Here is a 26,104-nt window from a genome sequence, read left to right as displayed (position 1 = left end):
GAAAATTAATTTCTGTACTTAAAAAAAGTAAATATTTGAATTATTGGTATCAAAAGGATTTTAAAAGGGCTCTTTAGGGAATTAAAACAGTTATAGTTAAGGTGAATAAACTGTACCAAGTTTCATTCTATGTTGCATGTCTACTGTTTACAGCAGCGGTACCCAACCTTTTCTATAAACCACATCCCTAGAATGCTTGTGATATATTCTTGCACCCTTTACAAAAGTTCAAAATAACAGCAACCCCCTGGAATATCGTTTTGCACTCCCAGGGCACCCCCGGTTGGGAACCCCTGGTTTACAGGAACAAGAAGGCAGGGATAATAAATAAATGAAAATCTAGTCATTGCTTATGGCTTTCTTATGCTCCAAAGCCATAAAATATAGCTTCAAGGAGCGGAATGGTGATGATAAGTCCTTTTTGATCACTTTGTCCTGATGCGATGTAGGGATAGGATTATAAATACCAGAATTCCTGCCAGGAAATCAACATTCCACCCTCTCCATGGTACTCAGACTAGTATTTGTTGCTTCCTAAGGTGTCTTCTAGTCTTCACAAAAGTAAATGTTCTGTCAGTGAAAATGTCCACTATAGCCATTGTCAGGAAAATTTGTAGAGGTTTCTTTTTGTAACCACTAAAATTTTTCAGTCTCATAAGTACTTGGTGGAAACATTTTAAAATGCTTAGCCTCTTTCTAAGCAAACAAGAATTAGATGGCTATTGCTGCATGGTTTTTGGTAATTATTTGGAAGAAATGTTTTGGACTCACTACTTTCGTAATAGAAGGCCAGCCTTTTTTCAATCCCCTGTGGAATTTTAGCAGCCTGCAGAGTTTTAGTTATTTTCCGTTTATAGTTTCAATATATGTGATCCTGGAAATACTGATTATATTTGTCATGTTTGGTATTTTTAAATTATTGCTGTTATAAATGAAATCATAGTTGAGAATGGAGTTATATATCCACTTAGATATCAACCAATAATTTAAGCTGTAGATCAGTTGCATTAGTGTTTATCCCAGCAGTCTGGGATATTTGAGGGAACACTTGCTGCCAGCATCAAGTTCCCTTCGTCCAGTGCGCTCACACAGGGAGGGTCTTCTCAGGGTGCCGCCGGTGAAAGAATGCCGGCGGATAACACCCAGGGGGAGGGCCTTCTCTGTGGGTGCGCCTGCCCTCTGGAACCAGCTGCCCGTGGAGCTCAGGACTGCCCCTGACCTGCGTTCATTCTGCCAGGACCTGAAGACCTGGCTGTTTGAGCTCTCTGGCCCAGGCTGAGAATTTTTAACTGGGGCTTTTATTTTCAGGGATAATTTAATCTTTTTAATTGTTTTTTAACTTTTGTATTTGTATTGGTGTGATTTTAAAATACCCTGTAAACCACCCTGAGTCCTTCGGGAAAGGGCGGTATATAAATCTAATAAAATTAAAATTAAATTAATTAAATTTTTCTTTTCCCACTTTTTCTGGAGGAGGGCTAAGTAGATGATTGTGATAGTGAATGTTGTTGTGAGGTTAAAATTGATTATATATATTTTTAATTGATGAGCAGGACCACATCCTCTGTACTAGCGATAGTACTGTGGAAAAATTGCATTCCAAATGCACATAGCACATCTGGTTTAGAAGGCAACATCTTGTGAATTTTCTAGACTTTATGAAGTGTCCCAAACATAATAGTTTGAGTCTGAGAAGGACAAGATTTCAGACTTAATCTTGAGACACACATATCTATCTATCTATCTATCTATCTATCTATCTATCTATCTATCTATCTATCTATCTAGATAATTAGATATATCTAGATAGAAAGATAGATATATGATAGATAGATAGATAGATAGATTAGATATATCTAGATAGAAAGATAGAGATAGATGATAGATAGATAGATAGATAGATAGATAGATAGATAGATAGATACTGTAGATAGATAGATAGATAGATAGATAGATAGATAGATAGATAGATAGATAGATAGATAGATAGATAGATAGATGCATTTATCACTTCCATCTGTTTTATTCCATTGAATTAATTCTCAATGAGTTACTTGGTTACAATATAACAGTGCTGACATTTTTTGGAAAATTTGGAAATTTTTTGGAAAATTTGGATTACTAATATAAATTGCTTAATTAAGAAAACTATCATTTGGTATTATAAAAAAATTCAGTCTACTCTTAACATTTGGATTTAATCACTGTTAGCTACTATGGGCACATTAGGGGCAATAGGATTAAGGTTGACTTGGCTAATGGGCCTTTAAACCCTTCCCCAGATATTTTACAATAGACTCCCTGTGTAGTCCTCTGTTTTGAAGGGCTAGATCTGTATATCCAATCTTAATAGTGCTCAGTAGTGAGTTCTGTCATGTTCTGTATGTATATTGAACAATAAAAATTAAACTCTTTTTACTCTTTTGTTGTCAAATTATGCAACTCAGGGCTTTGAAAAGGATTAGAGCATGTTAAAAATGTTCCTCCAAGTTTTAGCCAGTCATATTCAGAATTAGCCAGGCTATAGGGTAATCTTGTTTGTTCCAGGATTATCAGAAATATATTTTTATGAAAATACATTCAAAACTGGCTAAAGATAAAACGTGGGTGTCTGAAGTACTCCCATATATCTATCAAAATAATCCTGGAGTTTGGTGCATCCAAAATAAGTAAAGCCATTTAAAAAATAAATCCTAGGAATATTTCCTGAGGGTTGTTTATGATTTGCCTATAAATTGTATTATTTGCTGCAATGATCATGTACCTGTTTATCTAACAGGCACACATGCTTGATTTTGAATATTTTCTTGTACACATTCAAGATTCAGCATGTTTGTCCGGTAACACGAGAGCAATTCGGAAATAAACCTCCTTTTCGTTATCAATGACAGACACTCGCAGATACAGAAAATTTATTATACACATTAGAAAACTACAACATTACATTACTTTTTGACATAATCACCATTCAAATTGGGGCATTGTCATAATGTCTTACAAGGTTTGAATTTCCTTCTGCAAAAAAAATCTCCCTGGGAATGAAGCCACCCTGTAACAGGATCATAAACTGCATTGTCATTCGTCGAAGTGGTGCAACGCAAACCACTGTTTCATGTGTCTGAAGAGGTGGTAGTTGCTTGGTGCCAAATCTGGGTTATGGGGTGTGTGTGTGATCAAAAACATCCCAACAGAACTGCTTCAAAAGTTCTTGGGTGTGTCTAGCAGTATGCAGGCGAGCATTGTTGTGAACCAACACCACACCGGATACTTGCAGATACCGAGAACGGACGGACTTCACAGACCTTTTTGTCAATTTCCTACACGAGTTCATCGCTGACTACAGATGGGCTTGCCTCATCGTGCACGTCAGTTCGTCCCATCTTTAAACATGCAACACCATTGATGTATAACACCTTCACTCATCATATTTGGTCTGTAAACATTACAGAGTTTGCGATGAATTGCAGCTGCCGAACGTTTTTTGACACACAGGAATTGCATTACTGCATGCTCTTCACATTTGGCAGGATTTTCTATGGCAGGGTTCATTTTCAATTGATCTAGCGGATGAGTCAACTGCAACACAATCTTCTCCTTCCACTCCTTACTGCCTACTGAACTACTGCGCATGGTGCCATAGGACGGGCATCACTATCCCTGCCTATTTCTCGCACATGCGCAAATGGAGGTTGATTTCCGAATTGTCCTCGTAGTTTGGGACACTTGATGTTCATCTGAAGAATATATTTGCCAGAATAAGAGCCCTAGTATTTGGAACCAACAAAAATAATGAGAGACTAACACGGCAAGATCCTTAATTTACAGTATTTCCTTACAGACCTTCTTAATTAGACAGCCTTTTTTTCTAAATCAAAAGGCTGATGCATTGCACAATTCATCAGGAACTTCTTTGTGAATTCTGCTGTGCTGAATGTTGCCAATATTTGAACAGAATTTTTATAGAACTAATTTTCAGTGAACTAAGTCTGGATATTAAATGTTCTCAGAGAAAAAATGAATTTCCTAAATAATTTGCTGTGGGTTTTGGTTATACATTGATTCTTGCAGGTCAAGAGGTCTTTGGGTTATTTTGGTCAATTGTAGGTCAAGAGGTCTTTAGGTTATATAGGTCTAACATTTTCAAGAAAATGACGTTAGCGTATTGAATTTTGAATTTTTTTTGAATTTTTTTCAATTTATATACTGCCCTTTCCTGTAGGATTCAGGGCAGTTTACAGGGTATATAAAACATCGATACAAAAATTAAGAATAATTAAAAAAGATTAAATTAAATCCCTAAAAAATATAAAACCGCAATTAAAACCCCAATTAAAACTCAGCCTGGGCCGGAAAGCTCAAAGAGACAGGTCTTCAGGTCTCGGCGAAATGATCGAAGGTCGGGGGCAGTCCTAAGCTCCACGGGCAGCTGGTTCCAAAGGGCAGGCGCCCCCACAGAGAAGGCCCTCCCCCTGGGTGTTATCCGCCGGCATTCTTTTACCGGCAGCACCCTAAGAAGGCCCTCCCTGTGGGAGCGCACAGGACAAAGGGAACTTGATGCCAACAGCAGGTGTTCCCTCAGATATCCCAGACCCAAGCCATTTAGGGCTTTATAGGTCATCACCAGCACCTTGAATCTCACCCGGAGGGCAACCGGAAGCCAATGCAGCTCGCGGAGCAGAGGTGTTACATGGGAGTAACGGGAAGCCCCCATCACAACTCGCACGGCTGCATTTTGCATCAGCTGAAGCCTCCGAGTGGTCCTCAAGGGCAGCCCCATGTAGAGACCGTTGCAGTAGTCTAAACGGGAGGTCACGAGCGCATGAGTGACTGTGCGTAGGGCATCTCGGTCCAGATAGGGTCGCAACTGGCGCACCAGGCGAACCTGGGCAAAAGCCCCCCTGGTCACGGCTCCTATGTGATCTTCAAAACTGAGCTGTGAATCCAGGAGGACACCCAAGTTGCGAGCCCTATCAACGGGGGGTAACACCTCATCCCCCATCTTTAAAGGTGGAATAGTCTGGTTAACCCGAGATGCCGGTATGCACAGCCACTCAGTCTTGGCAGGATTGAGACGAAGCCTGTTTCTCCCCATCCAGACCTGGACCGCCTCCAGGCAGCGGGACATCACGGCGAGGGCATCACTGGGTTGGTTCGGGGTGGAGAAAAAAAGTTGGGTATCATCAGCGTACTGATGATACCCCACCCCAAAACCACGAATGATCTCGCCCAGCGGCTTCATATAGATGTTGAACAGGAGGGGAGAGAGAACCGACCCCTGAGGAACTCCACCTACTAGAGGCCTCGGGGCGGATCTCTGCCCTCCTGTCAACACTGACTGCGAGCGGCCCAGGAGATAGGAGGAGAACCACCTTAAAACGGTGCCTCCCACTCCCAACCCCCTGAGACGCTGCAGTAGGATACCATGGTCGATGGTATCAAAAGCCGCTGAGAGATCTAATAGGACTAGGACAGAGGAACAACCCCTGTCCCGAGCCCGCCAGAGATCATTCACCAGCGCAACCAATGCCGTCTCCGTGCTGTGCCCAGGCCTGAAACCCGATTGGTACGGGTCCAGATAATCAGTTTCCTCCAAGAACAGGGAAAGCTGATGCGCCACCACACTCTCAACAACCTTCGCCAGAAAGCGAAGGTTGGAGACCGGACGATAGTTGTTTAAAACAGCCGGGTCCAGGGCAGGCTTCTTGAGGAGGGGTCTCACCACCGCCTCCTTCAAGGCGGTGGGGAAGATACCCTCCTTCAAGGAAGCAGTTATTACTGCCTGGAACCAGCCTCGTGTCTCCTCCCGGGCCGCAAAAACCAGCCAGGAGGGGCACGGGTCGAATAAACAGGTGGTGGAGCTCAGCCTCCCCATAATCCTGTCCACATCATCAGGGGAAACAGGATTGAACTCAGTCCAGATAACATGCTCAAGACCGTCCAATTCCTCCACGTCAGACTCTGCGCAGTCCGAGTCCAAACCGGTCCGGATCTGATTGGACAAATCATCTCTTGGTATATTGATCAGATTTAAGTCTGAATCAAAGTAAAAAGTGCCATCTGTATATTCTGAGATATATAAGATCTATATATCTTAGAATGTGTTTGTGTGTGTGTGTGTGTGTGTGTGTGTGTGTGTGTGTGTGTGTGTGTGTGTATCTGGTTGTAATACTTTCATTAGAAGTTAGTACATTAATTCCCTGTACCTAGTCAGTTTTGGCAGAAAATTAAACAGCAGAGGCTGTGATTAGTATGTGGATTGGGAACTATTCCAGAACTGTAAATTAGACTGGGAAGTTAGGGGAAAAAAAGCATCCTGGAAAGATGCTCTATAATGTGTCCATGTAAGTTACAATAACTGAGCTCAATCTTAAGGCAACTTTATTCCTGGCTTTTATGTATTTTATTATATTCTAAATATAGTTTATAAATTCACCCCAAACTATAAATTATTAAAATATAAATATGAGTCTTATTCATTTTTGCAATCAGTAACTTGATGATTTGAGGAATTTTTTTGGCAATAATATTCTTTTCAAATTTTAGGAGATGAAATTGTTGTAATTCAAGATAAATTGGAAGGCATCAAAGCAAGGTACAAGGATATCACTAACCTGAGTTCTGAAGTGTTCAAGACTTTAGAAGAAGCTCTTCAGTTTTCGGGGCAGCTCCAATCAGTTCACAAAGAACTCTGTTCTTGGCTTGACAAAGTTGAAGTTGAATTACTTTCATACAACTCTCAAGATCCCAAAGGCAAAGAACTAAGCGAAACACAAGAAAGACAAAAAGTGAGTATCAAGGTAGAAAATAAAGATTGACTTCACACTTTGCTGTTTGGTTTTTGGCTTAATCTATTGTATGCACAAGGTCATTGTGGTTTGCATACTATATGTGTTATGAAAAATCAGCCAGTTGAAGTTGGCTGATAAACTCTTTGCTATAACTTGGCTAGCCATATACATGTAATAAAGCTTGCAGTAAAGCCACTTAAATGAATCATTTTATAAAGGGGAAAATGCAAAATAATTTAATATACAAGCTATCCAGTTGCAAACCACATTATGCTTTTACTAAATACATTTACTTAAGAAATTATTCCATAATAAGAAAAACTCTTTTTTATTGCTCAACTGCTGAAAGTTTGCTTGAAGATGAATCCAGTGTTTGCATTTTTGAAGATATATTAGAATTTGATTTCTATGTTCCATCATTGCCATTATAGTTATTTTACTGGCAGGAGAGGTAAATGGATTATAAATTGTAAGTGACAGACTAGAATTCTTCATATTTCTTTCTTGATTGCATGTGGACTATGGTAAATTGCCCAGCGAAGCCCCAGAACATATTCAAATTATATTTTGACCAAGCTTCCCTTCAGGAATTAACAAAAGTAAAGATAATTGAAATTACCTTTACTTTTCCCATGTACAGCTTCTTATTTGCAATAAATCTTTTCATAACTTGTAATTTTAAATTTTAAATTTTAGAATGTGTTTTATTGTTTAGGGCTACTTGGTTTAATTTATTTTAATTTTTGTATATTATGTGTTGTATATAGTGTTTTAATTGCCCTGTACACTGCCCCGAGTCCTTCGGGAGAGGGGCGGTATATAAATCCAAATAATAATAAATAAAATAAATAAATAAATTTCTTGATGTTCATCAAGTTGGTGTTAAGAGTTGGTGTTAACCATTATTGACCACATAGATCAGGGTCTCCATAGTGGATAATATCTACACCCAAGGATTTATGGAACAATCCATTATTGTTGTGATTTACTATCATTATCCATAGTACTATTAGTTAAAGTAGTATTTATTAAATTATTTTCACGTAATAAAAATTTGGGATTGATGAACATCTTGAAATTTCGTGAAGGGCTTAGCGAGGCCCTGACATACTGTAGATTCAACCTTCTCCAGAATGATCTGCCCTCACCTGATTCTTCAGGTTTTCCATTGGTTCACACACCACCTCTATAATTGAGTCCACCCAATGGCTGCTAGTCATTCTCTTTCCTTCCACTTTTCCCAGTATTAAAGACTTCACTAGCGAGTTAGGTCTTGACATAAACTATTTAAGTATGGTTATTTGAGCCTCAAATGAGAACTCTTGATTCATTTGTTGCGTGATCCATTTCTTTGTTTTCTGGGCCATTCAAGGTATTCTCAGGAGTTTCCTCTAAAACTGTTGTCAAAATTTTTTTAATGCTCTTTCTATCCTGTTTTCAAACTCCAACTTTCATTTCCACAGACTCTCATAAGAAAAACTATTACTGCACCATTCTGATCTTTTTAGGTATAGACATGTCATGTTACCTGAATATCTTTTCCTGGGCCTTCATTACTATAGTACCAAGTACTAATTACAATGTGTAGTATTTCTTGTCTGCTATTTCTTTATTAAGAACCGTCAATTCTAAAAGATAGAAGCTATGCTTACATCTTCAGTATTTTCATTATCAGTTCAAGGCTGTTCGTGTTGTCATTATTTGGTCTTGGTATATTGATTAAGGTAGTGGTCCAGAAACAAAAGTATTTTAGATCTCTCTGAGGCATGCAGGCTGGCTCAGTGGCCTTGGGTAAGGCACTCTGTTTCAGCCAAACACACCTTACAGGTTGAGGAAGACTGGAGATAGATATGTTTATTGTCTTCGTGTGCGTGCACGCACGCACATACATACACAAGGCAATAAACATACTTGAATAATAAAAAAGCCGTTAGAAAACATTATAAAATATTGGAGCTTGCAAATTGAATTTGAACACTTTATGGAAAAAGAAACTTGTCAAACCAATTGTGACTGAAGCCATTGGACCAATATGCAATGGACATTCTTGATATCTGGACACATTTTGTTTATTAGACCTGAACACCGGAATTTTACAAAAAAAACACCTTGTTTGGCACTACCTATATTTTAGATGTTTCCTTAATAATTCTTAGGGTCTTGGTTAAGCCTTCAATTACTAAATTTCCAACACTCTTAGACTGTGAATCTAACTGTAGACTACGCATGCATAATAATAATTCTTGACTTCAGTTAGCTGACCTTGCAGATCATTTGCATTTTCAGTATCAGATGCAGCATCATCAGCATAGTGCTGGTTATTATTGTTTCCTCCAGCATCCCTAAATATATATTCAGCTTATAATCTTTCCCATAGTATTGTTAAAAAATGAAGGGAAGAGAACCACATAGATTTTTGCCAGTGTGTTTACCTCAAATATTCTTTTTTAGGAACTGAAAAAAGAAATAAAGGATAAGAAAAGTTTATTGGACAATCTCAATGAAGTCAGCAGTGCTTTGTTGGAACTGGTGCCATGGAGAGCAAGAGAAGGGATAGATAAAATGGTTACAGAAGACAATGAACGATACCGGTTAATGAGCGACACTTTAAATCAAAAAGTGGAAGAAATTGATGCTGCAATTTTAAGATCACAACAGGTAAAAGTAACATTGCTTTAATCTTCTGTAGCCAGAATAATATGTGTTTTTATCAGGTTTGCATTATACACACACAAACACACACAGGCCAGTTCATTCAGCTGGGAATTCATGTCAAAATAAAAATGTTTTTACTGTACTCTACTTGCACACATTGGCTCTATTATTCAAGAACTGGGGCTCATCTCGAGGAGGAGGGGCTCCTGGCCATAATTTTCAGACGTGAATCTTAGAACAAAGCAAATCCAGTCATTCTCATAGCCATCTGTCTCCTGATTGATGCAAAAATTTCAGATCAGCTTCATACTGGGAAGCTTTATGAGGAACGTCATGCATTGAACTAAGTAAGAGTTTCACCAGAACAAAGGATTAAATCTTAAATCCTTTTAACGCCTGCAGTTTATGTTGGTCGATAGGATCAAACGTGAGGTTGTATAAGTGATGCAAAACTGGTAGGTGTAGGTTCTCACGAACGATAAATGTTATTCATATTGCATATGGCATTAAAGTGAGCTTAATGTTCACATCAGGATGTTTGTGGCATATTTGTGTGTGTGTGTGTGTGTGTGTGTGTGTGTGTGTGTGTGTGTGATTTTAAAGATCAGATTTACTAGCCCTTTAATTTAGCATGACTCAGTTCAAATGCCTATTTAAAGCAGAGTGTTCAGGCCAAGTATATATGCTCTGATTATAGTTGTAAAAAGGCAGTGAATGTTTGTGGCCTATTTCAGATACATTAAACAGTATGATAAAGAATTACTCATGGAAGAATCTTCGGGCCACATAATTTACTTTTCAGCTATGATTCATAATTAAAGAGCAAGATATGATAGCTTTTTCATTAATTTCACTTTAAGTCTGGCAATACTCTTGATCCTCAGCTGTCCCTGGATTCTAAGGTGACAGCTGTGACAAGAAACATCTTTGCACAGTTGTGACTAGCGTGCCAGTTTGTCCCAAAGCCAGTCAGATTTAGCAACAGTTGTATCTTGATTATGGCAACATGCTCTATGATTAGGGTGACCCTATTAAAAAAAAGGCAAAACTGAAAAAGGAAGAAATCTTTTGGATTCAACAAATGTTCGTTTTCAGCTTTGTTTTACAAAGGAAAACTCAAGAGCAGCACCAAGAAAAACTTTAAAAAAATGCACATTCTAATAAAAATATCTAAAATAAAAGTATATATACATTTTAGAAACACAATTCACTATCCATATTTTTCACATTCCATAGTACCATTTGTACAGAAAAAGTTACATGACCAAAATAAGAGACAGAAGTGAGTTTTTGAAAAATTAAATCTAAAGGGACAGCTTTCTGAAATAAAAGGACTGTGCTTTATAATGAAAGGGCTAGCCTTGAATCAGATCTAGAAGCTGCCTTTGTGCAAAATGGGGCAGTAAGGCTATTAAACAATGTCCTGATCCCTGTATGAGCTGTCTCTACTGGTTGTTAGCTGCTTATGGGGCACAGTTTAAAGTATTCCTTTTTATGGCTTCAGACCTGATTATCTAAAGAGCAGCCTTTCCCAGTACAAATCTGTCTGATGGATTTCAGAAGAGGCTGACTTAAAGATGCCTCCTAACTGGCAGCTTGTCTTTCTGTCCTCTTCTCTTGAATTGGTGCCACATTGTGCAATGCATTCCCTAAAAGAGTTGTGTTTGACTTCCACAATCTCAAGTGTGTAGAAAATCTGTAAAATATATATATCTCTTTTGCCATGGTCTCAATTGTTAGAAGCATGCTGTTTTTACTTTAATCTACATCTTTTAGCACTTTAGAATATGAATTGTGGTGGTGCAATGGTTGGTATGCAGTATTGCAGGCTAACTCTGCTCACTGCCAGGAATCCAATCCTGACTGACTCAGCTTTCCATCCTTCCGAGGTCAGTAAAATTAGGAACCGGATTGTTGGGGGCAATAGGCTGACCATGTAAATGCTCAGAGAGTGCTGTAAAGTGCTATGGGACAGTATATAAGTCTAAGTGCTATTGCTACATTCTGATTTATTTTTTAAATTTCATCAGCTACTTTTAAGTGTGATAGACAGTTAATATTCTAACTGAGATTAATGATACAATGGTGACTTTGGAGAAACAAACATATACTTTTGTAGGATAATTTAGATTCATAACAATACTTTTTCAGGTATTATGGTCAATTCTGGAGAACATAAAACAAGCATGATTAGCAAGGACCTCTGTCTAAAGGGGATAGAGTAGAGCAGAGCAAAGCAGAACAGAACAGAACAACAGGGTTGGAAGGGACCTTAGGGGTCTTCTAGTCCAACCCACTGCTCAGGCAGCTGACTGACCTTGTTGGCTTCACCTCCAAATTCTGTTGCATCTCTCTACCTTTTTCTCCAAATCTGGAATAGGAAGAGCTCTTAAGCTCCGGACAAACAGCTAATCTGTAGGTCCACTAAAGAGAGAAGATGGCAAGGAAGTAACAAGCAATAGGGAGAAAGCAGAGCTGCTTAACTCATTCTTTGCATCAGTCTTCACACACACAAAAAAATTATAGCACAACATACCAAAAAAATACTGCAAAAGACAAACTAGAAACAAAAATTAAAATAAGCAAGAAAATGGTAAGAGAACACCTATCCAACCTTGATGAATATAAATCACCAGGACCGGACAGATTACATCTCAGAGTTCTGAAGGAGCTGGCAGATGTTATCTCAGAATCATTGCACCGTATCTTTCAAAAATCCTGCAGTGCCGGGGAAGATCCTGGGGATTGGAAAAGGGCTGGTGTGGTTCCCATCTTCAAGAAAGGGAGAAAAAAAATCAGACCCAGGAAACTACAGATCAATCAGTCTAACATCAATACTGGGAAGATCCTGGAAAAGATAATCAAAAAACAGATCTGCAAACACCTAGAAGCAAACCACTTTATAACGTAGCCAGCACAGGTTTGTTAAAAACAGATCATGCCAAACCAATCTTATTTCATTCTTTGATGAAGTGACCAAATAAGTAGAACAGCAAAATGTTGTGGCATAGTATACTTAGATTTCAGTAAGGCATTCAACAAAGTAGACCACAATCTACTGCTTGGTAAGCTAGAAAAAGTTGGAATAGACAACATCACCACCAGATGGATTTGTAGCTGGCTGACAAACTGTACTCAACAAGTAGTCCTCAATAGTACTACTACATCCACATGGAGAGATGTAAGCAGTGGGGTACCATAAGGCTCCGTCTTAGGCCCAGTACTCTTCAATATTTTCATCAATGACTTATATGAGGGAATAGAAGGGAAACTCATCAAATTTGCAGATGACACTAAACTGGCAGGAATAGCCAACACCCCAGAAGACAAGCTCAGGATTCAAAAAGATCTTGACAAACTTGAAAAATGGGCCCTATCCAACAAAATGAGTTTTAATGTGAAGAAAAGCAAAGTTTTACATTTAGGCAGAAAAAAATCAAAAATATAAGTACAGATTAGGTGAGACCTGGCTCAAAAACAGTAACTGTGAGAGGGACCTTGGAGTCCTAGTGGACGATCACTTAACCATGAGCCAGCAATGTGCAGCAGTAGCCAAAAAAGCTAATACAATCCTGGGTTGTATAAATAGTGGCATAGAATCAAGATCATGCAAAGTATTTGTATCACTTTATAAAACCCTAGTGAGACCACACCTGGAATGCTGCAACCAATTTTGGTCACCATACTACAAGTAAGATGTTGAAACCTTGGAAAAAGTTCAGAGAACAGCAACTAAGATGATCCAAGGCCTGGAGACTAAAACATATGAAGGAACGGCTGCAGGACTTGGGTTTGGCTAGTCTAAAGAAAAGAAGAAATAGGGGTGACATGATAGCAGTATTCCAGTATTTGAGAGGCTTCCACAAAGAAGAGGTCAAATTATTCTCCAAAGCACCGGAGGGAAGCACAAGAAACAATGGTTGGAAACTGATCAAAGAGAGAAGCAACCTGGAATTAAGGAGAAAGTTCCTAACAGTGGGAACAATTAACCATTGGAACAACTTGCCTTCAGAAATCGTGGGTGCTCCATCACTGGAGGTTTTAAAGAAGAGACTGGAAAGTCACTTGTCTGAGATGGTATAGATAAGATAAGATAACCTTTATTGTCATTTTTTTTACTGTGGGCACAACGGCACACATCAAAAATGAAATTTAATTGCCTGCTCTCAAAGTGAAACACATGACACACACCTAAACATACTACATACAACATGTACAGACCCACACCCTACATATGCATAACAAATAAACATTAAATATAGGTTCTCCTTGAGTGGGGAGCTGGACTAGAAGATCTCCAAGGTCCCTTCCAGCTCTATTCTATTCTAATCAAACATTAGAGCTTTTCCTAGCTCTCAGGGAAATTGACATGCCCAGAGAAGGGAGGAAAAGTTTCAACTGAGGAGGGAGACAGTACCTTTAGCTTTTCTGATGCTGCAACTTTCCCCCTTGAAATGTTGCCTGTCAAAAACATTAACTTGGGTGGAGAGGGCACACTGCTGGGAAAGGAAACTCATCTCCCTGTGTTGTCCCCCATTGAGAGTTTGCTTGCTGATCCTGCAAATAGCAGTAGCACTTAGACTTATATACCGCTTCATAGTGTTTTACAGCCCTCTCTAAGCAGTTTTAGAGAGTCAGCATATTGCCCCCAACAATCTGGGTCCTCATTTTACTGACCTCAGAAGGGTGGAAGGCTGAGTCAACCTTGAACTGGTCAGAATCGAACTGCTGGCAGTCAGCAGAGTTAGCCTGCAATACTGCATTCTAACCACTGTGCCACCCTGGCAATAGGCATTAAAACAGCTATTCCCAATGTCAAGAAACACAGTTTTAAATCCTAGTTGTGAAGAGTCTTTTCAGAATTATGGTCTACAAATGAAAGTTGTTAATGTGATTGGATTGTATGGGTATCACTATAGGCAAATACATTAGGGACCACCTCCTCACAATGGAGAGTAGCCACTGCTGATAATGCAGTTTTTGGCATAATTGCTCAGTGTTATTTTGGCCCTTAGCCTGAAATCGGTTCTTCACTCCTGCTCTGAAGGCTCTGTGTGCTTCCAAATAGACAAATATCTCTTTTTGTCTCATAATATGGTAATAGAACTGAAGCTTGATCCATACTATATTTATGGATTCAATTATCGAATTAAGCGAGGTAGTTGACTTGAGTCTAAGTGGTTCTCTAGAGCTTTCTCTCATTGAGAAGGCAGGGGTGCATCCGTAGAAAAGGAAGGACAGTGGGTGTGGATTTTCTTTCTCTTTCCATTCAATAATGAACGCGGGGAAAAGAATGCTTGAAGGGATTATTCTGTCCAGACAATCACCAGAGTACTTATAAAAGAGGTACATATGACACAACTGGATTGGCATTTTGCTTGCATTGGGAAGGAGGAGCATTTGCTTTCTGGATTTAAATAATGCTGTTAAATAAAAGAACCTGTATTAAAGCAAGAGAGTAATCTTAAAAATGGACAACAGCAAGACATAGATAGAATAGTCTTGTGCTAACTGTGTTAGTTTCCTAAACTTCTGGACAGTTCAGTTTTATTTTAGAAAGTCAAGAAATCTCAGAATCACTAAGGAACATACTTAAAATGAGCTTGATGCAAAAATGACAAAGGACATGATATAGCTACTTTGAGAACTCTTGACTTTACTAAAATAAAAATAAACTGTCCAGATGTTAAAGGAAGCTAACATATTTAGCACAAATTTATTCTATGATTAGCGCTGATCCTCGCAACTATCTGGAAAGTCTTTATCCCCCCCCCTCCCCCCAAAAAAAGTACAAAGAGAGATTTTAACGTGGAACTGAGTCCATGATTATAAGCAGATTTCTGCTGACATTCAGCTGAACACAAGCAGAGACTTATTTCAGTCTTTTTCTGCCCCTGCAAAATGCAGAAGAAACTAGGAAGTGAGCCCACAGGCACAATCCCAGCTCCCACCCCTACCCCCATCGGATTATAAGTAGAGTTTTATTGCAGATTCCTCTCTTATTCTACATTAGTGCAACTTTTCATGGAAATTCACAGGTTCTTGCATTTCATGGACTTTGATCTTTAATGCTTGCTGATTCCCACCATTATATGCCTCTAAGTGCACGTGTGTGATACCCGATATCAATTGAAGAGCATCCCTTCAAGCGTCAGATAGAATAGACTTATGCGGTACAAAAAGCTTACAGAACAGTAAACCTGTTCATTTGGAAAATACTAAAAACTATTTCATATTTGCTGTAATAGGCAAAAAGTAGCACACTCAATAATCTAGGTGCCATTTTTCATAAATCCCTGAACAGTAAATATGGATTGACAGTAGCTATTTGATATGGAGTAGTTTGTAACTGGATTTTGATGAGTGTACTTTTAGGTTTCTTTCATCTAAAAGCAAACATTTCAATTTTTTAAATAACTGCTTTTTGTTGGCCTTTCTGTAGTTCGATCAGGCAGCTAATAATGAATTAGCCTGGGTTGACAAAACAGAAAAGAAACTGATATCTCTGGGTGACATAAGACTTGAACGGGACCAGACCTTTGCTCAGCTGCAAGTTCAAAAGGTAAACAGACTCCATTTGTGATGTGTTAAATCAATTCCCGTTATAAATTTGATATTATTTATATTGTATGTGTTAATGGTCAACGTCCTGCTACTCTTAATAGCAATCTGTTATATGACTAGGGATTTACCATGGAGATTTTGAAACACAAAGATACAATAGAAGAACTTGTTTCATCTGGGGATGAGATCATGAAGACATGTACAGAGGAGGAGAAACAAATTATGAAGGTAATAAGGCATTACTTGCACTTATTTGGTAATGAAACTGATTATCTAAACACAGATCTAATTTTTAAAGCTTGTGAAACCATTGTTACTCATATGCAACAGTTAGTGCTCATCTTCTACGTCTTAGGGGGCCCACAGAGATAGTCACCTTGATAGGGTGAAAAACAAAAAATATAACTGAATAATATACATGAACTTTCTTAGTAATGGTTACGATGAATGTACTGGTTTCTTGTAGAAAACCCACCCATACCTTATGTGTTGAGTGCATAGTTAGGGTATATTCTTTCGGCATAATTCTTCTTGGGGTATTCCAGCTGGTGTGAAAATGCAGTTGATTTTCACTGATTCCTTTCTGCGGTGCCGTCTCCTATGTACTGTGGAACCCACAGCCCTCTAGATTAGATATTTGAGGGAAATGGGAATTGCAGAGAGGACCTGGTTTTTTTTTAAAAAAATGCAGTCTTCTCTGATTTATTAATGGAAAAGCTTTTGCTGAATATAAAGTCTTCTGGGCATAGAAGAAACTCTTTGGTCCACAGAAAGTAAAGTTTAAGCTAGGATTGGTTTCAGGAGAAGTTTGCCTAGACCCGTTTACAGAATATAGCCTTTCACAAAAAGGGCTGCCTGTTCATCTCCTATCCAGGATCTCATTACAGTCTTTCTTTAATCTTGTGGTTATTTCTGATGGAGAATACTTCCTAGTTGTGCTTCCTTCTTATCCATCCTTAGCTCTCTGTTTGTTTGTTTGTTTGTTTTTGTTAGTTGGTTTGCTTTAATGAAAATAAAATTACACACTTGTTGAGATGATAGATTTCTGTCTTAATTATATGTATATATGTGTATTGAGCGTACCATTTTTCAGATCTGTTGGGCATAATTAGGTAAGAGAAATACCAAGATAGTTTGGTGTGTTATTTTGTTAAAAATAAGATTGGAAATTTTATTTATTTATTTCTTATTTTATTAAATTTGTTTACTGTCCATCTCACCACGAGGTGACTAAAATAAGTGTGTCACAATTTAAAAATCCCTCCAAAGTCCCCTCCCATACTCAGCCAGTCCAATATTTCTGACCCTTAGCCCTCCAGATATTGCAATGTGCAGCCACCCAAAACTTGACAACTTTTGAATTACACTACCTTTTGTCTCAAAGGTAGTGTAATTTGGTATAAAACTAAAGTAAAGGTAGTGCAAAATATGATTTATAATGGAAGGCCATTGATGACTATGATGATTTATAATGTGGGAGACCATTCCTGCTGTCAGTCTCAGTTTGCTTAGATCTGCAGTACTGTAGATGTCCTTTTGAAGATTCCACTGCCATCAGAAGCCAATCTGTTTCATATGGGCGAGAGGACCTTAAACTAGGCCAGGTGTAGGCAACCTCGGCTCTTTTATGACTCATGGACTTCAACTCCCAGAAATCCTGAGCCAGCATAGCTGGCTCAGGAATTCTGGGAGTTGAAGTCCATGAGTCATAAAAGAGCCGAGGTTGCCTACCCCTGGACTAGGCAAAGCACTCTTTAAGATGTATTTGGCCCCCTCTCTGCCAGTATTTAGGAAAATAATGAAAGGCCCATCTGTTTCATCAATTTTTAAATTGTGAATTGGATTTTCTGTCTCCTTAAGTTCTATAATTATCAATTACTAAGCCATCTTGAGTGTTCATAGAGCTAGAACAGCAGGCTATGAACTTGACAAATCAGTAAATAATAATTTGTTTGCCAAATTAAAATCTTGCAAAGCTGTTACATCACGCTGTGGTTTCTTGATAACTTTGTTACAGGACAAACTGGAAAATCTTTTACATAAATATGATATGCTCTGTCAAATGAACTCCAAGAGAAACTTGCAACTAGAACGGGCTCAATCTCTAGTTAGCCAGTTTTGGGAGACTTATGAAGAGATTTGGCCATGGCTAACTGAAACCGAGATCGTCATCTCACAGCTTCCAGCACCAGCTCTTGAATATGAAACCCTGAGGCAGCAGCAAGAAGACCACCGGGTAAGGTGTCTGTGGAGAGTCTCAATCATCCAGGTCATGGTTGTCCCAAAGGACAACCCTTTGGGACAACATTGGCTCAGGTCGCAAGCATCTTTGAAAGTGTCATTGATCCCAAAAATCAAGTGCCTTAGTGGAGCAGTGGGCTAATGCCTCCTTAAGTAACACCAGCTGCCTGCAATTAGTGCAGGTTCGAGTTCCACCAGGCTCAAGGTTGACTCAGCCTTCCATCCTTCCGAGGTAGGTAAAATGAGGACCCAGATTGTTGGGAGCAATAAGCTGACTTTGTAATAATGCTGCTTGGGGGCCCCCGAAAGCCCTAATAAGCAGGCATATACATAGAATGAAGGCTATTGCTAAGCACATTGATTTGTGCTTTAGATTGTAAGCCGCCCTGAGTCTTCGGAGAAGGGCGGGATATAAATGGGATTAAAAAAAAAGTGCAATGCCCTATTCTTTTCATTATAAGAAATCACATAATTTTAAAAATACGGCTATGCAGTTTTTACACTTTTATTGTCTCTTTCTCTCTGATTTGCTACAAGTGGTCCTCAACTTATGACCGCAATTGAGCCCAAAATTTCAGTGGCTAAATGAGACAGTTGTTAAGTGAGTTTTGCTCTATTTTATGACCTTTCTCACCACAGTTGTTAAGTGAATCACTGTAGTGGTTAATACAGTTAACACAATTGTTAAGCGAATCTGGTTTCCCCATTGACTTTGCTTATTAGAAGGTCGCAAAAGGTGATCACATGACCCCGGGACATTGTAACCGTCATAAGTATGAGTCAGTTGCCAAACGTCTGAATTTTGATCACATGACCACAGGGATGCTGCAGTGGTCATAAGTGTGAAAAATGGTCATAAGTCACTTTTTCAGTGCGGCTGTAACTTTGAACAGTCACTAATGAACTGTTGTAAATCTGCTTACAGTACTTTTAATTTGTCACCTTCTAAAAAAATAACATTTGGATTATGTGCTTGATTTGAGATTATTTTCATCGGGCCATAGAAGCAATTAGTAAGGACTGAATTTCATAATAGCAGTCTCCTGAAAATAACTGGTATACTTCAGGACATTAACATAGTTATAAGCATATGACAATATATATGTTTTGTGTTTTTTTAATAATGAAGATGAAAACAAAGGACTTAACAGACAAAATTCAGCTTTATTCCTTCTTGGAATAAGTTAGAAACTGACGAGATTTAAGTTAGTACTTAATTTAAATAATTGGGAATCTCCTAAATAAATAAATCTGGATTTCATGGCATACTTCATTGCACTTAATTTTAAAACTATACCATGAAAACTAGTGCTTTGAACAACCAGAATATTTTTAAAAAACAGACTGGAAAGTGTAGGCAGAAAACAGAATAACATAGGACAACTAATAAAAACATTCAGCCAGTTATCCAGCACTAGAAATGATTTATTAAGTACCAGCATTGTAAAAGTTCCCAAATTGTTTAAATATGACTAAAAATAGCTTGCTAGTGTGTGAGTGCTATAACAAAACAGGCAAGTCAGATTTCTAAACTTGTTTTCCATTTTTATTCATAATGCATAGCCTTATTCAATTTTTTTACACCCACAGAAAGCATGGGTGCCATATTTCTTTTTAAATGTACTGTAAGGTGATTTCTCTCACTTTATTCAGTTACGGGTGAAAGCTGTTTGGTTTTAGGCTGTAGTTAAATGCATACGTCCAGTACGAATTACACTTTGCCCTTGTTTGTCCGAAGAGATACTTAGATTTTTCTTGCTATTTGAATTTGTAGGGGATATAGAAATCTAGAATGTGGCATAGTAAAGCTGAGATACTGACAGTATTTTGCTCTGTTAAACAGCAACTACGAGAGTTGATTGCTGAGCATAAGCCTCACATAGATAAGATGAACAAAACTGGACCTCAACTCCTGGAGCTGAGCCCAGAAGAGGGATTTTTAATCCAAGAGAAATATGTAGCCGCTGATGCTCTTTACAGTCAAATTAAAGAAGATGTCAGAAAGCGGGCCCAAGCACTGGATGAAGCCATTTCTCAATCGACTCAGGTATTTAGGAGTTGTTGTTTTTTTGTTTTGTTGTTGTTGTTTGTTTTTCCTCCAGAAGGAGAGCAGACAATATATCACTGTGTTTGCAGTACATATTCACCTTATCAGGAGTACAGGTCACCATATGCTAAGTCAGGGGTAGGCAACCTTGGCTCTTTTATGACTCGTGGACTTCAATTCCCAGAATTCCTGAGCCAGCATAGCTGGAATAGCATAGCTGGCTCAGGAATTCTGGGAGTTGAAGTCCACGAGTCATAAAAGAGCCAAGGTTGCTTACCCCTGTGCTAGGTGAATAAATTGCCTCACGGACACATAAATGTACTTTTCTTACCTGCTCAGGGATCAGAACCTCTGAGAAATTTGGTGTAAAAGAAGATAATCTGATTGTCTAAAAAAAATAGCTTGAGGATACCATATTTAGTGATAAATACGGTACTAAATATGTACTTTTTTCATACAAATATTTTATCACAGGGCAGTGTGTTTTCACAGAACGTTGGTCAACCTGCCAGTCCTTAGTCTACCCATGGACATGAACACATACTAACTAGCTTTATTGTTCAGTGAACTTTGCCTTAAGTGTGCTTGCCAACTACAGATGTCCTCAACATAAATCTACCCAAGACTAAAATAAAATGAATTCTCCAAGTGATATTTTTAAATGTTTTTGTAGGAACTCGCTTTTTCTTGGTACTAGAAAGCAATGATTTGTTGCATTTACTATAACTGGGCTGCAAATTAGTTAAGAGGCTATTTCTAGACAAGGCGTTCATTGTGTAGTCCTCCCATTCCTGTTACAGAATTTTTGCCGGGGCTAAGAGACATCTTCCATTCGTAATTCTGTGGGTTTTTTGTATAATATCATCTGTCTTTTTTTCCTTACACAAAAACCAGCAAAAGAGAAAAATGTAATCGCTGCCCAGTGTCTTTGGACTGGTGGCACTAAGGCCCATCTGACAGCATTTAGCTTAATTAACATCTGATAGCATCTAGCTTAATTAAGTAAGTACTGGCATCTACCCTTAAGAAATATCAAGAAGGAATCTCCCTCTTTCTCTCTGACTGACTTCATCCTGGCCAGAAACAGAGATTGCATTAGATAGCTCAGGGGTTATTTAAAAGTTCCTTGTTTGATAAAACTTTGTTGTTGTTAGTTGCGAAGTCGTGTCCGACCCATCGCGACCCCATGGACAATGTTCCTCCAGGCCTTCCTGTCCTCTACCATCTTCTGGAGTCCATTTAGGCTCACGCCTACTGCTTCAATGACTCCATCCAGCCACCTCATTCTCTGTCGTCCCCTTCTTCTCTTGCCCTCAACCTTTCCCAGCATTAGGCTCTTCTCCAGTGAGTCCTTCCTTCTCATTAGGGGGCCAAAGTATTTGAGTTTCAACTTCAAGATCTGGCCTTCTAAAGAACAGTCAGGGTTGATCTCCTCTAGGACTGACCGGTTTGATTGTCTTGCAGTCCAAGGGACTCGCAGGAGTCTTCTCCAGCACCATAGTTCAAAGGCTTCAATTCTTTGGCGCTCAGCTTTTCTTATGGTCCAACTTTCACTGCCATACATTGCAACTGGGAAGACCATAGCCTTGACTATATGCACTTTTGTTGGTAGGGTGATGTCTCTGCTTTTTAGTGTGCTGTCTAGATTTGCCATGGCTTTCCTCCCCAGGAGCAAGCGTCTTTTAATTTCTTGGCTGCAGTCTCCAAAATAAAACATAGTAAAGGTAAAGGTTCCCCCGCACATGCGTGCTAGTTGTTTCCAACTCTAGGGGCCGGTGCTCATCTCCATTTCAAAGCCAAAGAGCCAGCGCTTGTTCGAGGACGTCTCCGTGGTTCATGTGGCTGGCATGACTAGATGCCAAAGGGGCATGGAACGCTGTTACCTTCCCACCGTAGTGGTCCCTATTTTTCTACTTGCATTTTTTACGTGCTTTTGAACTGCTAGGTTGGCAGAAGCTGGGACGAGTAACAGGCACTCACTCTGTTACGTGGCACTCGGGATTCGACCCGCCAAACTGCCGACCTTCTGATCGACAAGCTCAGCGTCCTAACCCACTGAGCCACCACGTCCCTTAAATAAAACATAGTAACACTTAAATCTTTTGTTTAATAATTTAGACCAGCAGTCCCAATCTTTTTGGCTCCATGGACTGGGGGTGGGGAATGATTTCACACATACAACTTAATCCCGCGCATGCACAAATAAAGCTTTACACACTCTCCTGCCGCTTGCGGCCCAGGGGTTGGGGACCCCTGATTTAGAATACAATACTAGATATAAAATCATATTAATTGAGGATACCTTCACTAAAGCATGTTATTGAAGAATATTGATGCAGTAAAAAATCTTTCCTAGTGATAAAATCACATCTAAAAATACGATTTGGGATTAATTAAATCTGCATTAGATTGATACATTTACAAAATAATTGCATTCCATTGATTTGCAGCCCTTACTGAATAGGGACAAACCCTCCGAAGATCAAAAAGAAAAGAGAATAATTTTGTCTGAAAGTTTGTATTTTATGGTTCTTTTCATCTTTATAGAGAGTCTTTACTTCATAATAAGTGAGTAATCTGTAGAAATAATAGCTAGTCAGCATAGCTACCTGGTCCATATAATTCTTTAGCTAAAGAAGGGGGAAATTGGATGTGTGATTGAGTATCTACATGAAATCTCTTGGTGATATCCAATATTATTCATCTGAGAAGTAGGAGAGAGAGGGCCAGGATTGTGATGATGATGATGATGATGATGATGATGTTATCCACCATCCACTCTTAGCAGTTCTATGGGCAGGTCTCTCCACATCTTACGACCTTGCACTATTTGAGTTTTTCTATGCTTTGGCCCGTGGTGTCCAGCCTCTGCGTTCTTTGATGGCCTGATTTCCTTTTACCCCTAACTCTTCCCAACATAATTGCTTTCTCCAGTGAATTCCCCTGCATGACATGGCCGAAATAAGTGAGACACAATTTAGCCATTTTTCCTTCCAGTGACATGTCTGGTGTTAGGCGCTCCAGCCCTTGAGTGTTGATCACCTTTGCTGTCCAAGGATGTAGCCCAGGGATTTTGACAGACGTCAGTGCATAAAAGGAACTGATAAATATTATATTTGACATTGTGGTTAAACTTGCTTAAAATAATATTTATGAAACTATTTACTGGTAGTTGTGATACCAGTAAAAAAACACAGCTAAAATAATAATAATACAGAAGTAAAGAGAACAAATTATTATTACAAATCTCTTACAAGTTGAACCTGATTCAGATGTTTTGATTTAGAAGCACTCATTTCAACTATGTGATTTGTCTTACATATTAATGTTTTTATCCATATATATATATAGGACAGGGAAGTATTTTATGCAGAGCAATGATTATGTAAATATTTTGTTGGGCAATAGCCCATTTTTCCCCCTCCAGATTTGATTTGGCTCTTTTGGGGGGGAGGGTGGCCAATTTTTTGTGATTCACCCAGGTGCCCCTACTTATCCCTTCTCTATTGGCCTGTGCAGTTCCATGATAAGATAGATTCAACTATTGAGAACCTGGACCGGATCGTTGAACGTTTGCGGCAGCCACCTTCAATCTCAGCTGAAGTTGAAAAGATTAAAGAACAGATCGGTGAAAATAAGAATGTCTCTGTAGATTTGGAAAAACTGCAGCCAGTGTATGAAACTCTAAAGCTCCGTGGAGAAGAAATGATTGCACGTTCAGAAGGAGCTGATAAAGACATATCTGCTAAAGGTAATGGAGGTTACCAGATTGGAAATTCCTCCCCTATTTTTGTTGGAAGCATTAAAAAAGAAGAATGTAAACATCTGTAACAGAAGAATTATCTTGCATTAGCTGTTTCTGAGGGAAGGCATGTATGTTTCATGTTATAGATAGTCGTATATATATATTTATTGCTTTATATTCCATTATTTATCTGATCCTTTAATAGCACATTTTCATCCCAAAATATTTACATTGCAAAATAAAAGTATCACAGATAATTTACAAGCTCCTCTCAAGGACATGTAGATCGCTCTGCCTGTGTAACTGTTGTGTTATTTTTGCTGCCTAGTTGTTCAAGATAAGCTTGATCAGATGGTATTTATCTGGGAGGATATCCATGCTTTGGCCGAGGAAAGGGAAGCAAAGCTCCTTGATGTCATGGAATTAGCAGAGAAATTCTGGTGTGATCATATGGCTCTCATAGCTACCATCAAAGATACTCAAGATTTTATTAGAGAACTAGAAGGAGCAGGGATTGATCCTTCGGTGGTGAAGCAACAACAGGAAACAGCAGAGGTAAATAAAATACTTATGCTGTCTTGAGGATGAAATTCTATGCCCACTTCCTGGAAAAGGTACATTAAGTATCGTATTCCTCCTTCAAATCAAAATCATTGGGTACTAGTATATTTAAGTAGGCTTTTATAAGTATGCACATTTTGGAAGACTTCACCATCCATGAATGGTGAGATGTAGATTAGCACTTGATATCCTGATACTATGGTATCAACTCACACTCTCTCCTCCCCACTCCTCTCCTCTCCCTCCTTTATCTCAAAAAACTAAGCAGGCCTGGACATAGATAGTACTTATGGCAGAAGTCCCCAACCTTTTGGGCACCAGGGACCGGTTACATGGAAAGAGCTTTTTCCACAGACCGGAGGGGGCGTGGTTTTGTGTGCTGCCTGCATCCATCGGATGGGGCTTTGCTTCTTTGTACAGCCCGGTTGCTGGCATGCCGCAGCCTGGTACTGGTCCATGGACTGAGGGTTGGGGACCCCTGCTCTATGAAATCCTAGGACTGTAAGCTAGTTTGGGAAGAAAAATGAAATCTCAGGGAAGGCAGTGGCTGTCTTCCTCTATATAGGGACACTTTCATGAAGTCACTGGATTCTACTTTGACTTCAAGGAGGAGATGTTGTATTTTTTTCAGTCCTTGAAATAGACATTCCATCACAATGGCTTGTGTTCATGTGGAAAAACATATGCCACCCTTTCTCTATAGATTATCCTATCATGATTTGTTAAAGCTTAAGAAATGTGAGCTATTTTTAAAGGGATGCTAGTATTCACCTTATTTTGTAAGAATTATGGCAGATGTATTTATAATAACTCACTGGAATATATAAGGAATACCAAAGTGCTTCTGCAGTAACTTCCTATTGAGTTGGCAGAAGAGATCAGAGTTTTGACAATCAGGCAACATACAAGTTTAATTACTATAATTATTAAACATAGATAACATGTTGCGCTCTTTAAACACCCATAGTAAGTGAACTATATTTTGTGATTAAAACTAATGTGCTTTTCCTAAATACTAATATGATAGTTTGAAAAGTCATGTTTTTTTTCATCTAGACCATCAAAGAAGAGATAGATGGGTTACAAGAAGAACTTGATGCCGTTGTGAATCTTGGCTCTGAACTCATAGCTGCATGTGGTGAACCTGACAAACCATTAGTCAACAAAAGTATAGATGAGGTACTGATCATGTAAATGTTTGGTACTAAATGGTTCTCTGAAGGGACTAGAAACCTCTAATTTTGGGAGAGCATACAAAAGTCAGACACTGATTTAGATATACCAAATTGTCTACGATCTCAGATTTTTAAAAAGTTTTAATAATAATTGAACCGTATATTTTCAACATACGTGGCTTATGCTCTTCTGCTGAATAAAATAAAACCACCGAGGTCCTAAAGTTTGAATGAAAGGAATTCTAATCTTAATTGGAAATGGCATTGAAAACTAATGTTAACTTTTAATAACTAATTAGAATTGTCCCTCTCCTTGCAATTTTAGAGA

General features: G+C 38.8%; 1 protein-coding gene across 1 annotated transcript in view; it reads left to right on the top strand.

Moving 5' to 3' along the window:
* DST (dystonin) overlaps positions 1-26,104 on the top strand; it is a gene marked incomplete at its 5' end in the record, with an annotated part of 334,605 nt that overhangs the window by 258,997 nt on the left and 49,504 nt on the right. The window contains 9 exons of the mRNA XM_083349122.1: positions 6,544-6,785; positions 9,240-9,446; positions 15,886-16,005; positions 16,128-16,235; positions 18,025-18,243; positions 20,092-20,295; positions 23,815-24,046; positions 24,369-24,595; positions 25,658-25,780. Of these exons, the coding sequence (XP_083205248.1) occupies positions 6,544-6,785; positions 9,240-9,446; positions 15,886-16,005; positions 16,128-16,235; positions 18,025-18,243; positions 20,092-20,295; positions 23,815-24,046; positions 24,369-24,595; positions 25,658-25,780 (1,682 nt within the window). The remainder of the gene's footprint in view (positions 1-6,543; positions 6,786-9,239; positions 9,447-15,885; positions 16,006-16,127; positions 16,236-18,024; positions 18,244-20,091; positions 20,296-23,814; positions 24,047-24,368; positions 24,596-25,657; positions 25,781-26,104) is intronic.

This window comes from Vipera ursinii (genome assembly GCF_947247035.1).
Source record: "Vipera ursinii genome assembly, chromosome: 1".
NCBI lineage: Eukaryota > Metazoa > Chordata > Lepidosauria > Squamata > Viperidae > Vipera > Vipera ursinii.
Note: the sequence above shows the minus strand (reverse complement) of the source record. Positions and strands in the feature narration are given on the sequence as shown.